Source organism: Polypterus senegalus, chromosome 2 (assembly GCF_016835505.1).
Source record: "Polypterus senegalus isolate Bchr_013 chromosome 2, ASM1683550v1, whole genome shotgun sequence".
Lineage (NCBI taxonomy): Eukaryota > Metazoa > Chordata > Cladistia > Polypteriformes > Polypteridae > Polypterus > Polypterus senegalus.
The window spans coordinates 212,335,971-212,353,132 of record NC_053155.1 but is presented as its reverse complement, the minus strand read 5'-3'; the positions used below and the strand labels follow the sequence as shown (position 1 = coordinate 212,353,132).

At 36.1% G+C, this 17,162-nt stretch overlaps 1 protein-coding gene across 1 annotated transcript; it reads left to right on the top strand.

The window, feature by feature from the left end:
* The first annotated feature begins 610 nt into the window (after positions 1-610).
* On the top strand, positions 611-3,580 carry LOC120524454. The gene is made up of 3 exons (XM_039746307.1): positions 611-758; positions 1,024-1,261; positions 3,290-3,580. The coding sequence occupies exons 1-3, from the start codon at positions 611-613 to the stop codon at positions 3,507-3,509; spliced, it is 606 nt and encodes a 201-aa protein (XP_039602241.1). The 3' UTR covers positions 3,510-3,580.
* Positions 3,581-17,162: the final 13,582 nt, after the last annotated feature.

Below are 17,162 nucleotides of genomic sequence, written 5' to 3'. Positions count from 1 at the left end.
TTTCAAATGTATCCAGGAAGCAAAGATCATTAGATGAGACGATATGCAATGCCAGACTTTCTCCGACTTTACTTCTAAAGTTGTAAACGTGTTTCAAATGTAACAGTTAACTGTTTTAGAATATGTTTTCACTGATATCAAAAATCATTAAAAAACCTCTGTACAGAAACCGGAAAGAAAGACATTATTTTTGAACTGTGTAAAAGCATCGAGGAATGTGCGACTGCTTGGAATGTATAAAGCATTATTCAATCAGGTTTATTTTACAGAACATTAACTATTATTTGAATGCAAGTAAAAGTTTTTTTCAACACTGGTATGACTGAAAGTAACACAAGTAACAGATGTAATTTATTAAAGGGATGAAATTACTGAAAGCACGCCTTTTGCAGTGGCATGTTGGAAACTTTTTCTCATGATGCGCTTTAACAAGATACAATTAGTAAAACAGGTTTTACTTGCATGTGTATCACCATGTAATGTAATACTTAAGAATTTACGCCAACCATTTCCATGTCCCCGTATATCCATATTCCAAATGACAACATAGCATGTGCGTATATGATGCTTTACAATTCCACACAGTGCTGGAATTATGTTTTAGGCTAAAATGACTGAAATGCGCGAACTACAGTTCGGTGCTGTTCACGGAGTGTCTGACTTTTCCTCGCGTCTGCGCTTTTCAGTATTCGTTTCAGAGAGCACGCCTCGATCTGCTGTACGCGGTGTAGCACAACGTTACGGCTCCAATCCCTTGTGTACAGTTCCCGACTAAGCCTGCATCAATTCAACCCGGTTTTATCCACCGTCAGGGCAGAAGATGTGCTTTCTAGTGCTGCCGTCTCAACCTTCAGCATACCACCCGGTCTGTCACTTGCCAAGTCTGTGTGACACTGACGCGCACAAACAGTACTCACCCGTTAAATAAAAAGGCACAACAATAGACGAGCCTTACCGTTTTAGAAGAGACAGACGAAAGAAGGCTGTAGAACTTTTCATGGAAACCAGCTGTCTCACGAACAGCCTCCGCTCTGGGCGTCAGGGGTGAAGGCAAAATAAAATATATTCCAAACGTGGAAGCAAGCAGGACGGCAGTAGTTGTACAACACCCCGAGCTCTCGGGCGCTTTAGCTCCGTTGCATCTTAACGCTGCGCCGCCTGTTCCATTTGCAAAGGACCGACTGAAGCGCGCGACACGGTTCACCGTGCACGGCTTCGACCGCGGAGACGCGCGAGCCGAGAAGGGGAAGCTGCGTTTCAGGTGCGAGGACAGGCTGGAAAGCGCGAAACCGGGGGTGGTGGGGGGTATGCGCAGAGCTGAAGGGGTACCATATGTGCAGAGGATCGAGCTAAGAGCGCACCGTCCTTCATCAGACTATCGCTTCTGTTATTATTATTTTCGTAAATATTACCTCCCGTGGGTCAGCAGTTGTGTCATCTGAAGCATGCGCAAAGTACTGGAAAATTATGAAAGACGAGGAGATGATATGCCTCATAATTGGATTTAATCAGCTTAGAGGAAGAAGTGGCTTTCATACAGAATTCTGCAATGCTAAATAAAGACATATGTAAAGAATATTGTAGTCTGTATTTTATAGAAAACTAACGGGTTTTCCTCATTAATGGTAAATGTAATCGAATAGCTATTCAGAGATTTCTCCTTCCTGCTATACTTAGTAGCATTAAAAAAAGCATCTTTCTCCTGGTTAACAGCTGTTGATTATTGTAACTGCGTGTGTTATGTCAGAGACATTTTCATCTTTGTTGATTTCTTGTTATTAATTTCACTGATCTGTGAAACTGTGTTCCCTCCTTCTTATGGTCCAAGCCTGGACTGGATGTCAGTGTATTGCATATACGATTTCCATTTGTCCGACCAATTTCTGAAGCCACTTGATTTAGTTATACAGAAAGATAGAAAGTTTGGGTTAGTACCTGCTGTACGGGAACTGCTGCAAAGCAGGTAACAATTCGATATTTTGTGCCATCACAGGGCAAGCTCCCCAACATTCCAGGCAAATGTAGAGTCTCCCATCAACCTGCCATGTTTTTCATTGTAGTGTTTTGGAAAAAATATAATGCAGAGTGGAATAAACTGAAAGACAGAAGGAGAACAAAGTCAATACAAATAGTTACCTGACATTTAAACGTTATGTTCTCAAGGTGTGAGGCCACTGAAGTACTGTGCTGACTCATTTAAGGATTCTCTGCATTCACATTTCAAATCTGTTTGTTTCCATATAGTGTGGTGCCATCACAAAACATAATAATGCATGACAGCACCCTGTCCTTGAGATTTCTTTTTCCTTTTCATTATTATTATTATTATTTGTTGTTATTGTGATCCGCTGTAGGAACCCCTAAAGGGAGAAGAAGAAGAAGTTGTTGTTGCTTTTGTTGTAGTGTTCATTGATTTTTAGAGCCTGCTTTCCTAGTGCAGGATTACAAAGCAATTGGGCAATCACAAGGCTGGAATTAGCTTGGCCTCTCAGCCAGGGGTAAAGCATTAAAATATTATTAAGATTATTACAGCTGTCACCATCATCATTATTATAATTAGTAGTAGTGTTAACATTGCTTTGTCTTGTATGAATTATAGTAACTTTCTCTCTCTCTCTATATATATATATATGCACACATATATACAGTATATATATATATATACAGTATATATATATACAGTATATATATATATATATATATATATATATATATATATATATATATATATATATATATATCTAAAACATAATTGTATTCAATGATACTTTTAACTTATAAATGAAGGAAAATATTTCAAGAAATAAAAAAATGCAAAAGTAAAAATCACACTTCAAACAAGCAACTTTACAAATAAAGGTTTAAAAAATGGAAAAACCCTGCATGTTACATACTGTAAATGTTTGCTTGACTGCTGAGAAAAAGTAAACACCGTTGTACACAGACCTTCGTGGAACTGCAAACTACTAATTAGTTTATTATTCATTTGACAAATACTAATTTTGCATCAGCTGTACTATTATTAAGCAGTTAATTTATACCTATAAATGGTGAGTCGTTTCAAGCTGGGGAGTTTGTCTACAGTTAAATATATTTGGAGTATACTAGAATGTTAAGAAATAGAAATCGTCCTGGCTCCTTTTTATGTATTGTTAGAGAAGAAAGCATTTGATCCAATTATGCTACAGTATTGCAGTTAATCACATTCTGAAACTACCCTGTGAAGAATTAATGACTGAATCTAATCACTGTTCGCCTTTTTTTTTTTCTCCTTTTTCTTTTTTAACAGTAGAATAACACAAAGACATGAAGGCCAATCACCGTGCAATGCTTCTCCACATCCTGGACCCTTTTGTGACCTGCTGCCTGGTTTCTATGGCAAAGTCATGAAGTCCTTTATTAGGCTTCCAGAACCCCTGAAGCCTGTGAAGGTCAGCGAAGGAGACAGCTTCCATCCTTTTTCTGCCACGCACCTTCTTAGCAGCTCGACAACAAAAGAGGAGCTTTAGACAGAACCGTTTAACACGCTCTGACAGGACATTGCAATTCAAGGCAGTATGCTATGATTCATTTAGGCAATTCTGTGGGCATCTTTAAATATTAGAGAGTAGTGAATTACCAATGTTTTATGCATGTGAAGGAATCCATACTGGCATACATCTCAATAGCTGGAAGCAAGGATGTCAGGAACTTTCAGAAGTGATGCAATTGCTATTTTCATTACAATATATCTCCTAAGCATCCAGAAGTTCTGACTCAAGGTTAAATTCTAACAAAGATTTCCAGTTTGCATAATGGACAAAGGCAGGTGATCTCCTGCCACTTTTATTAAAATTTTAATTCTGTTTAGTAATCATTTGTTTTATTTCCTTGTTGTTTCTTATCCAGGGAATATCTGTGATGATAACTATGCCTCTTGTGCCCCCCAGTGCAGGATTAGCGATACTCCAATGACGCATTTTCTCTGGCAGACTTTTTACACTCTTTGCCTTTGGGTACAGTGCTCAGTATAACATAAAATTATGTCATGAAACACTGGGAAAACAGAGCAGATTCCACCAGATTTATCGCATAGCTGACACTGATGCCATTATTAATGCAGCCATCTCAATGTGGCCAGTGTTGCTAATGGAAGGGAAAGGGATGACATAGAGACAGCATTTTATTAGTGCACGGAGAAAAAGAAACTATTACAATACCACAAAATCTAAATATTTATTAATGGCTTAAGAAAAAAAATAATACAATCAATTAAAGGAGCCACAGAAACTTAAATTTGTGGGCAGCCTTGCTGCCTTTTTGTGCTCCAGACATAGTTCCATATGCTGGTGGTTACAATTGACAATTAAAAATACAGTATTATTATTTATAATATTATTATTATTAACTCTTTATTTTTGCATCAACTTTTCCATATATTTACATCTTATATCTACTGTATGCAAAATTGTATATCCAGAATTTATTTTATGGAATGCATAGTTAAACAGCAGCTGACATTGCTTCCTTTTTGCATTCTACTTGTGTTTCCCTTATTTGACTGTCTTTCTTCCATCAACCTCATTTTATTCCTGCTGTTTATAAATCTGATGTCAATGAAATTAAGTGTCAAAAAATTACATGGGTACATTTGGCCATGTTTGAGCTCCTTTAGGTGGATTAGGGGGCCATTCTGGCTTTATTTCTGTCTCGTCACCATTTCAATCGCCCCTGCAACCCTGACCAGAAAATTGTGTTTGAAAATAACGCACGAGATTTAACTATTCCTTCACAATTACCTTATTCATCCAGGTTAAAAATACTTTGCAGCACTCACTTTGTGGTATATACTTAACAATACATTTTTAGGCAAGGTTAATTGGTGACTCTGAATTGAGTATAAGAGTGGGTATTTGAATGAATGGTGCCAGTGATGGACTGGTGTTCCATCACAATTCCTGGCTTACATAAAATCCAGCCAGGATAGGGTACAGCACACAATGAGTCTGTATTGAATTAAGTGGATTTGAGAACATTATGACATATTAAATGATAAATATAAAATTATTAAAATGTTTTAACCATGATTCTATACATATGATTTCAAACCTAATTTTGTAACAGTGGTATCATGGCTGGCCACAGTCTGTCACAGATGCATTGATCACTTCTGGTTGAAGTGTTTGCCCATTACCCACATCATGCCACTTCAGAGTCACCAGTTAATCTAACCTGTACATCTTTAAAATGTAGGGGAAAAAAACACAGTACCTGGAGAAAAAACAATGTAGACACAGAGAACATGCAGACTCCACACAGACAGAGAGCAGACATAGGATTCAATCCCAGCCCCACTGGAGCTGTGAAGCCATTGTGCCAACCACTGTGTGTCACTGTGCTGCTCCACTATAATTTCTTAAAGTAGATAGATAGATAGATAGATAGATAGATAGATAGATAGATAGATAGATAGATAGATCTCAATCATCTAAAGCAGTTGTATTTAACATTACCTACTACTTAAACAATTACAGCAAAATAATTACTAAGTATTAAACTAAAAGAACATTCCTTATGTAGAATGTTTTCATATAAAATATGTAACAGAAGCCCTCTACTGGTAAACTGAGATTTTTGTTTTTAAAATTTTTTATATCAGGATATAATCTTTTCAGATTACCTATAGTCATTGTAATATTCTAAATTGTTTTCTGAGTATTAGATTAATACTCAGAGAAATAAGAAGAGTGTGAGGACTTCCAACAGTGCAGAAAAAATATTTTGGATACGCATGTCATTTACTTTATCACCACTCATAAAAACAGCCAGGGAATCAACACTGTCAAGAAGATGAAATTAATAATAATAAGGTGTAAATTGTAAACCCCAGACTTTGCAGACAGATGGGGTGCAGAATCCATCTTCCTGTGCCAGTTGGTGTGTATAGATATGTGTGAAAGTAAAAGGGAAAGCAGTAAAATTTACATGGATTTGGTTAATTGTTATGGTTCACGGACCGGACCAAGCCCTTAAAGAATATGTTTCAAAAGCTAATAAGCTTAAAAAATTGGAGGAATGTGGTATGTTTTCCGAAAGCTTCAAAAAGCTAAGTACTTTGTTATCTTCTACTTAACATTGTTCTTTAATTAGGTATTGTTTTTTCTGAAACCCTTAGTAACTGAAGTATTACTCACTCGTCGTTTTCAGCATCATTCTTTATTGCCTGAAATTTTGTAATAGAGAGACAGAGCTCACTTAAGTACAGTAGAACACAAAAAACACACTGATGCTCTTATTTGGACAACTTAAAAACAATAACAGAAAAAATAATAATCATAACAACAACAAAAATAATATTAGGTCAAAAATAATAATCATAACAACAGCAACAATAATATTAGGTCAATGTTGCAATATAAATATAAAATTACAATGTAGGCTATAACACACAAAAGGGGTCTTTGTAGCTTTAATACCTGTCCACTTGACAAGAGAATGTGGCTTAGCATGCAATCAAACTACACAAAATCATGATATCTATTTTAAAGTTATTTTCTAGTGCTTTAATGCCCCATCATTTCTTTTCACTCCCCATCAATTATAAGCAATGTTCATCCAATGTACGTTTGTCTTGGAGGACCTCAATTACATTTAGTTCAGTAACTGACACAAACTACAGTAAATGCAATTCTGCACTTGATCAAAGATCTAATATTAGCCAGCTTGCAAGGTGAGAATGCATGAAGAGAACTGTTTGGTATTCATACCCTTTTCAATAAACATTAACAAGAAGTCATGCATCACGGTCAATGTGCAGAAGAAACTCCTGTCCTACAGAGTGCTGAAAGGTTTTTTGAAAAATCAAGTAAACAAACTGAAATGTCCCCATGCTTAATCTATAGTGTTGCATACGATCTCTACTTATCTTATATTTAATTACTCTCAATGCAGTTAGTTAACAATTGATTCAGATTATTGATTCAATTAATAAATTAGTTTAAATATGAATAATTGAATATATAACTTTATATACTACAACTTCTTTATATAATACATCTTCAAAGATGTATTTGGTTTATATTGATTTGACACAAATTGTGTCTTTCCTTAATGCTACTAAGTGAAGCATTGTTTAATTTCTTCTGCCTTGTCTCTCCAGGGGCCTCATGTATAAACGGTGCGTATGCACAGAAATGTTTGCGTATGCCGGTTTCCATGGCGTAGTTTTTCATGCCAGCTCAATTCCTTGCGTACGCAGATTCTCTGCTTGGTTTTGTAAACTGGTGAAACACAGCATCAAAGTAGTGCTACTGTTCCTGAGTGGCTTCCCTTTATTTTTTAGATTCACATCCCTGACGCGGCTTTATCAAATACAGTACACTGAAATTAACCGCATATCGTTTATTAGCTTAAGGAATCTCATTATAATCAACCCATAACCATATAACGGTGCACAGAATGGCCAAACTATTCTAAATACTATAGCTGCTTTCGCGTTGTTACTGTCAGTGCACCACTGAGTATTTAAACTACTGTATCTGAGTGTGGAATCACAGCTCTACAGCAAATGATCAGAAAGAGGATTATTGGGACACAGCATTTAGCACACGCTGCCTCTGCCATGCGCAGTATGGCAAACGCTTCAGAGCCTTTCTTTAGGGACCTCTCGCTTCAGAAACAGTTTAATTCCAAGAGCTCTAAACACACTCAATAAGTCCATCAAGTGTTCCTGGTAGAAATTTGTGTACTTATAAGTCCAGTCACCTCACTGTACACTTGCACTACAGTTATAATATTGCACAACCTGAGCAACTTTATAAAGCGCGTATTTACATATGATGCAAGTCAATTTAGATTTCCAAGCGCTACCTTCTTGGAGCTCTTGATATAATTTTTAAGATGAAATGCAGTAAAGAATGTTTATTGCATTATACAGATACATTTTAAACTTCATTTAAATAATGTATATTGTTAATAATTAAACATGTGAGGACACAGTGGACAGCTGTAGCAATGAGCTACAGGGATTGTTCCTGCCTTGCGCTGGGACTGGCACGACCTTGGATGGATAGATGGATTGAATTTCAGTGTTACATAAAAGTTTTGAAGAATTGGCGTTCTAAGCTTACAGTTGGCTTGGCATCTGTTACAGAGAAGATCGTGTAGCGATTTGTTACTTGGAGAAACAAACGGAAAGACAGGAATTGGAGGTTAGTATGTTTGAGAGAGACAGTACTGCTGCAATAAATTATTTCATTGACGGTCATGCACAGCACAGCAAATATCTTACGGGAGGCAGGGAGGATCTTTGTACAGGGTGCCAGCTCATCACTAATACTGTGCTACTGTGTCCCCCATGTTTAATACATGGTTTAATTCCTATCATTATAAAAATGGTATCAAGTATACATCTTAATATTTAAATTGTTCAGAGAGCTGTAACATCATGAATGTAACGTATTCTGTGTCCTTTCAGCGGAAGAGAAAACCTGTTTAAGAAGCACGTAGTGATTCACATACATTGAGTACATAAAAGAACACATAGAATTCCAAGCATTTAACGTGCTACTTTAGTTACAATGGAAACTGAGAAACCAGTAAATTAAAAGACTTTAAGATGACGTTTATGACGTTCTACTTTAATGACAAAATAATCTACATTACTAATGTGGAAATTTCAAGATTAAAGATGACATTTGGACATTATTTTCAACTGTGTCCCTATTTTGTTTTTCTTTTCACTCAGATGGTTGGCAACAACTTGCCTTTTCATGGTGACTTTGATATCTGACCACTTCTTATTTATTTTGGGCACTTTGCTACTTTCTGAACTTGAGCTTTCGAGTTTCTCCGACACTCTGTTACTCGATCAACTTCCTTTTGTTGTTTATATCACTGCTTAAACCAACAAATAGTACGTTTTTCCTTGTCTCTACTTGGTATTCACTGAAATTCTTCTTTTTCACAGAACGCAAAACATAAGGGGCTATTTATATTGATTTGCATATTCACCAGGATTTATGTAGCAGAAGAACATGGAAGTTGGCATACGCACAGATTTATGCATGTGGATTTTTTTTGTGCGCACACACATTTTCGCTTTTGTCCATACGCCATATTTTAGTGTGAATTCTACAAACGGTGTTAGAGGCTAGGAGACCGGGTTTGAATTTCAAATCAGCCCTTGGCCACAAATAGTTTGCACATTCTTTCTCTCACTCTACTTCCCCTGGATACTCATGTTTCTTTTTCTCCACTATCAGAATCATTACTGTTGTATAGATTGGCAACTTTAAATTAGCCTAGTATAGGTTCGTTTAGGAGAGTGCTCTGCAATGGACCATTAAAGACTTGATTTCTGCCTTGAATGCAGTGCTGCTGAGATAAGCTTCCAATCCACACCACCCCAAAAAATAAATTATGTGGAATCAGTAAATGGATGAACAGAACCTACTGTTGCAAACTGAAATAATCCTTTATTGAATGTAGCCGAAATCTGCATTACATGAGGTCATCTTTAATAAGAGGGAAATTAGTTATCAAGTCATGAAAATTTAAAGAACCTGAAACTGCAAATCATGCAAAAGGAAAGGCTCACTTACACTGAGGATGACTAATGTAAGCAAGGATTCAACCTTAGAGGTAAACCAACAAGCAAGGAGAAGGCGTCTTTTTAAAGGAGCAGCACAGCAAAGGAGAAGCCCTTCTAGGGACTAGAGTACAAATAAGAAGCCACAAAAGTGTGGTAGCCAAATCAGTGTAGACACAAACATAGGGCTATGGGAGTGCACTGTGTGAAGGGAAATTTCTATAGAAAAATAATGTCAAGCACTGTTGTTGCTGGAATTGTCCCTGTCATAGTCATAAACACATTTTGCTTTAATTTCTATTCAAGATACAGTATATGGAAGCCTTGCTAGGAAAAATGTAGCATTAATTGTAATATCATAGGCCAGAATGCTAAGGAACTTCATTTTTATGCCCTGTCCTTAAATGGAAAATAGGGATATAGTACATTCAGGAGTTAACATAAAGGTTATATATTAGTACTTCTGAAATCTGGTTATTCCAGGTATGATTTTAGAAATTAGTGTAATTTCATCTTGTATGTGGAGTATAGGGCCACCTATCAGAACTCACTAAGGTCAAACGGGGCAAAAGCTTTCTGTAGGAAGGTAGCAGAAAGGATATAGAAGTGTTAGGGAGCTCAATTGAATAATCTTCACCATGAATACTTTGAGACTGTGATGGATCAGGTGACGGCCAAGGAAACGGCCATGGCAAAGTCAGTATAGGCTGTTCTCTTACTAGGCTATCAACATTTTTAAACATGCTTTATACTACTTTTACACTTTACTATTCAGACAGTACTATCAAAGAAGAGGTCAGGCTCCAAGTCTTATTCATAGGTTTATTCTGGAAACTGTTCTCACGGGTATTGACCAAATTGACTTGTGTGAATATCTTTATTTATTTCTTTTACCTATATGGATAAATAAGTCAATGCTATTTTACTTAATATATCTATGCAAGAGTGGTTCTATAGCTAAGAACTTAAAAATACAGTGGAATTTTATAAATCAAGGTGAAATGTATCTTCTTAAACATACAGATCTTGAAGATGGACATGGTCCTAATCTGCAATGTGTTGCTTCCATAAATTCTAGTGACTGCTAATGCTCTCTCATTACTCATTGTTTCAGGCCTTTATTCTTGTAACTCAATTGAGTAACAGACCTGTTTCACCCTTGTGACTGTCTCTGGAGCCAACAAAAATTGCCTCAGAGTATGAGAGTAGTGAGTGCCAAGGGGTAGCAAGAAGGATAACTAGAAAAACGCACCTTTTATCATATAATTCTCCAGCCATCATTTTATAATGCAAAAGCTCAATATATGTAGCATGACTCCTTGGAGTGCATATCTTACAGGCAAGTACAACTTTTCACTATATTATCAAACCACTTATTGGCTCATTTGTTATCTGAGCTGATTATTGAGACATCCACCTAATGAAATGTTTAAAATGTTAGGGAGATTACAGTTCATGAGACTCAAGGACTGTTTCTGATATGGATGTGAGCAACACTGGCGCAGCACAAGGAACAGTCCTGCCTCGTTTTTTATTCACTCTGTACATCACAGATTATAAATATAACATCCAGTCATGTTACTTGAAGAGATTTTCAGTTGATTCTAAACTTCTGGGTTGTTTTGATAAGGGGGATGAGACAGAGTACAGGGGTTAGGTGGAGAACTTTGTTTCTTGGTGCCTGCAACTGAATATCAGCAAAACCAAGGAACTGGCTATTGACTTTCACTGCACCAAAGAGCCTCCATGTTTGGTCACTATTCAGGGAGTGGCTGTAGTGATGGTCCACTCCTACAAGTATTTGGGGGTCTACGTTAATAACAGGTCGGACTGGTCTTGGAACACAGTGGACCTATATAAAAAGGGGCAGAGCAGGCTCTTTTTCCTTAGGATACTGCATTCCTTTAATGTGGTAAGTGACATCTTTAACATTATACACTTGCATAATGCCTCAATGGGACTGAAACAGATGTTTTTCTTCTTTTTAATTTTTCTGTTTTATAGTTATTCTGGTCATTTTAAGTAGCAATTGTCAATGTAAATTTACATTGGTACCAGAAAAGAAAGCCTCAATAATATTAGCCACAAATGTAAAGCCTATATAAAGCAACATTTATTACTCCTTGAAGGTCACAATGTAATTCATGAATATGTATGATACATCTTTCGGGAGAGCAAGTTTAGTTTCTGCATTAAGCAATTAAGTCTCCATCCTGTTGAAGGTAGTTCATAAGAATGCTGGGCTGGATTTGTTTAGAATTACTGCTGATGTGGTTTAAAAAAAACAGATTTTAATTACTTATGTGATTTCTGGGGCTCATTTGCCAGGAACATTAATGGTAAAGACAGTTTTTTATGTTTCACGCTAATCAGTGTTTATAATGATCCTGGTATGTATCATGTTCCTTTTGAATAGAATAAAATCAGCAATAGGACGTATTAGAAAATTAAACAGTGGAGATTTTAAAGGGCAGTCTAAAGAGTGGTCAGACAGTAACAGAGGTCAATATACTAAAGGGCAGACAATGTAAAACAAACTCATTTTTTTTTTAATTTATCAACGGATCTAAACTTGATTATTATTGATTATGAAACCGGAGTTCTTTTGCTACATCATTTTTTATCTATTTTTTTTAAATATTCTGATGCTAAAAAGTAAACATTGATCCTAAAGTAAGATTACCACCATGACCTCACATACCATGCAATACATGCTCCCTGTGCCTAGCAACAATCTCAGATAGTGTCACAGCAATCAGTCTCACAAAGTGGAAATAACTGTGATGTCTATGAAAAAATCTACAAAATAAACAATAATAAAAAGAACTGAAGAAGCAATTTCCTAAATCCTGAATATACAGAACCCATAGACCGTGTATTCAACAGCAAAAGATGATTGCTGTTAGCGGTGCATTCTCCTAGACTGTAATATCCATAGGTTTTTCTAAACTGCAATTGTAAATAGGTGAGCAACGCCAAATTAGATAACTGTAAATTACAATGTGGAATGTGATAAGATAATTACATCAGCAAATGTCCATTGAGAAATCTGCAGTGCAGGTTACAGGTTTCAGGTTAACAGTGCATAAATCTAGCATTCGTAATTTGATTAGTGTCTCACTCATGGAGGGATCCTGCTTTGGTGTCTTTTTTGCTAGTGGAGTCCCTTGATCTCTCAGTGACATCACTATATGTCAGGTAGATGAAAATGAGTGAACAATTATCTTAATGATAATCATTCAGCGTGTATGGCGGAGTGTCAGTGACTAGGTGAGTGTGGGCTGTAGGGGAATGGTGCTCTATACTGGGTTGCCCCTGCCTTTTAATCAATAGATAGTCTGTGGCCCAAACGATCTTATAATTGGTAGAAGGGGTTTAAAAATTGATGGATTGCTATTCCAAAACTAGCTTTCTGACACACAATTAATAAAAAAAATCAATAATAAACAATATTAAAAAAAAATTTTGTGAGCTGAACAAGGGTACGAAGAAGACATGGAAAACATCAAAAAGCACAATAAACAGAAAGTAGACAACAGTCCTGGTTTTGCTTTCTGGCAGGATGGCTTCTCTACTTTCTCATCAGCTGTTATCATACTAGAATACTCTTTTTACCTTAAATCTCCATTTTTCTTTCTTGCTGTCTCTGGTCTCCTTCTTTCTTACCAGAAAGCTGACTTTAAACTCAATTACGCTGTAGTAAGAAGAGACCTCTAAACTCCAGATGTTTTCTTCTGGACCAAACCATGAAATTAATTCCAGGAAATGAAAAGTCTCAGGGTTGACAGGTCAGATTGTTTCCTGTAGATCAACGATACTCTGAGCTCTGAAGTGTACCTAAATGGCAATACCTCTGAGGCCACCTCCATTCATAGAATAAAAGGCTTCAACGCCTAAGGTGGGGCCACTCTCTTACCAACTGCCTGCCCATAGTTGTGTTGATCCCCAGTCAGTCCACCAGGTCTTAACTTTCTCAGTTTATCAATTGCTTGCTTGCTTTTCTGATTTCTAAAATTTTGGATAATTTTCATTCTGGCATACCCTGTACACTTAGATAACTCTTATCTGCCCAAACTGGCTTGTAAAGTGTTGCTGTTTTTTTCTGGGCAAACCCTTACATTATTTATCCAATTCAGACTTGCATCTTAAATTTCAAAAGTGTGAGTTTTTCTGCCTCTAGTCATGGAGGTATAACAGGTAGGGCTGCTACCTTCCAGACCTAGGTTCTTAATTCAGCACCATACTAATGTACTTCTTTTGTGGAGTTTGCATGTTGGTTACCATTTATTATTTTTCACTGAGGACCCTGGCTTTCACACAATATTCAAAGACGTGTTAGATTAAGCCATAAATTGGACTGTGAATGGATAATGGTATATACTGAATTCTGTAATGAAAAATGATGGGTTCTGGAAATAGACAGATGGAAACTTAAATTATTAATGTGGAAAGATAAAGTTAAGGAATGTAAATTGAACCTAAGACACAACAAAGAATTCCTTACCCTTATACTTTATTCTATAAGTTCATGTTGACCTGAAATGCATTATGGAAAAAAACAAAGATATTTCCACTTATAATTTAGCTTTACACAATGCAGTAGTATGTCACAATTGCATTTTAGCATTTGTCCAAAATAATTAAATTACCATCCAAAAAAATGGGGAAAGATACAATTCTTGGAGTTAAAAAATAAATCCTTGTGGCTATACCTTCCGTTTTCAGATTCGACTCAATCAATAATTCACATGGTGGCTTAAATGAATTTTATAATCTCTTTGTGCAATGTCCTTTAGATGAAATGCAATAAAGGAAATCACATTAAAAATGAATCTGTTAAATATATTCAGGTGGTTATGTCACAATTGCTTCTCAGTGAACGGCTTTAGGAATGAAGGGTATAATACAAATAAGAAATAAAAAAATATTTGTATATACTATATATAGAGTTCTTACATATACTGTACTGTATATATTTATGTGTATATTATAATTATTGTGGCATATCTGTATCAAAGATGTAAGAATGTACATAAATAGGTTATGTTAAGAAGATATTTTTAAATCAATAAATGCAATGGTTGTCATTAAATATCTGAGATGAACACAATTTTATTCTCTTAAGTAGCAAATTCATTTACATCTATCATTTATATGTCAATATTTCCTTAAGCTCTGATTCCTCTCTTGTCTTTAATGAATTAAGATTCAAAACATCCATTCTTCCTTGCTGCGATTGTAGGCTGTGTTTCAGGGGAGCCAGTGTGACATAAAGTAGAAACTTCACTCAAATGCCAGCTGACTGCCAAATGAGCATAAACACATCCACGTTAATGAGGGGCAGTTTAACATCAGCAGTCAGTGTGACAGCATCTTATATATATATATATATATATTTTATTTATTTATTTTTTGGTTGAATTGCGGCAGAAACCCAAGGCCTCAGTAGGCCTACCACAATCCTATATATATAATGTAGTGGTCTGTGGTTTGGAACGACCAATGAATTATATATAACATACACAGTCTGATTAGCAGAAGAAACAAAACCCATTATAACCATAAATTCAAATATCTTGTATAAACATTTCATTTAGTTTAAATTAAGCCATTTGCATGTTATTTGTTCCATCAACTGAGGATGAAAACGTATTATCTTAGCATAGAATATTCTTTTTAGAGTTGATGCTTATGATATTTCATTTTACTTTCTTATATTACTTTTTAATTATCTGTAAGACTTGTGGATTTTTTTTTTTTTTTCTCAGGGTCTTTGGTAGCAGTTTTTCTACCTTAGAGTGGGTAGGTTGTCACATATGATGGATTTTTTTTCAGACATCCTCTGTCCAAAGAAAACTGTCATTGTTTGTTTATAGAATAACTTCCAGAATGCAGCTGACCTAGGAAAAGTAGAATTTAATAATGATGATAATTCTTTACATTTATATAGCACTTCTCTCACTACTCAAAGCGCTTATTTATGCTTAAAACTACCTTACATATGCATGTATATACAGTCATCATCACCAATGTTTAATGGCCATTTCTTGCTTTACAAATGTTAGTTAATTGCCTCTAGATCTTTATCCACTCTTCACAGTCTTGTGTATCTGTTTGAATTAAACCCCTTCTTTCATGTCATTAGACAACACCTTCAACAACATCTTCTTTGGTCTCTTTCTTGGCTTCAACCCCTCCATCTCCTCCTCCACCTTGGTTCACCTCCTCACTCAGTCGTCATCTACATTAAACTCTACATGTCCACACAGCCTTACTCAGGTTCTCATCAGCACAAGATCTATCAGCATCACACCATGTTTTCTCTTAATTTATCCTCTTCTCAGTCTGTAACGTTACACACATCCACCTTACCATTCTCATCACTATTCCTTCAATCTATACTTTATGTTCTGCCTTTAGCAGCCAACTCCCACTCCCATAGAAAATACAATTTTTCACAGCTTTCATAAACATCATCCTTTAATGCCAGAGAGGTTCCTTTAAAAGTCAGAATGAGGACATTTCACAGAATTTCTTCCATGTACTTCTCATTCTGCTTTTCATTGCCTTTCCTGAACCTCTGTCTACACATAGTCTTATAGGGCCAGACATGATTCTAAAACGAGAACACACGTCTGGAGACAACCTGTTAAAAAGTGTAAAGTGAAGAGCAGCAAAATCCTGCACTGGGAAGATTACATCCGATACTTTCTTTCTAAAACACCCACTTGCAATTTCTCTAGTCCATGCATTTTAAATCACTACCGGGGATTTGGGGAGAGAGCAAAAGATGCTGAACAAAAGACCTGACGCTGAGAGGAAATAAAATGTTAAAATTGCTCTTATCCATTCAGAAGCTCAGTAGCACAAGATAACTGAAGCTTAATGATTAATTTGCATGTTGTAATGAGTGCTGCAACAGTGGAGACAGACAGACAGACACACATATGTAGGCCACCATAACTACTGGGCTCCAAATGTTTGAAAAGTGTCCCTGTCTGCTACAATAACTTTCTGTCATTTTAACTATTGCATTACTTTATAACTTAACAACAGTAGGTATGCATTGTGGCTTATGGACATACAACGGGTAAAATGCTGCAGCTATTTTGTCATGGCATGTTTGCATATCCAAATAGAGAGTAATGTTAAATTTCTTTAGTCATTCAATTAGATGTGCAGCCAGAATGTGGATGTTGTGCATCTACTGGTGTTCTTAAGCAGATTTGTTGGTTCGGGTGTTTTGAGTTTTAAAATCTGCGTCTCCTGCGGCTCTTCACTATCAGCTTTCTTAACAGCAGTATTTCAATGGGGTATGACACCCCATTTACTTTGCTGTTTAATTTGTTCATGAATATAGCTGGCAATTCTTTTAAGCTTTCATCGACTCCTACATTAATCGACATAACACTGAACAGCAAACACACACAACTCCTGAGACAACATTGTTCATGTTTACCATTCATCTATTGATGCCATCAAATGCCAGTGTATTAATTATTATTATTATTATTATTGTTACTAGATATTGAGCAACCACAAGCCTAGTTGTGCTTTGTCTGTAGCTCCATTGTAAAGTGCTGTTAAATAACAT

Excerpts from the sequence above, each read along its gene's own strand:
- LOC120524454 (XM_039746307.1), top strand. The coding sequence starts at position 611 with ATGACTGAAATGCGCGAACTACAGTTCGGTGCTGTTCACGGAGTGTCT. Across the intron at positions 759-1,023 it reads TTACGGCTCCAATCCCTTGT|CCTCCGCTCTGGGCGTCAGG; the intron begins GTACAGTTCCCG and ends TCTCACGAACAG. Across the intron at positions 1,262-3,289 it reads AAGGGGAAGCTGCGTTTCAG|TAGAATAACACAAAGACATG; the intron begins GTGCGAGGACAG and ends CTTTTTTAACAG.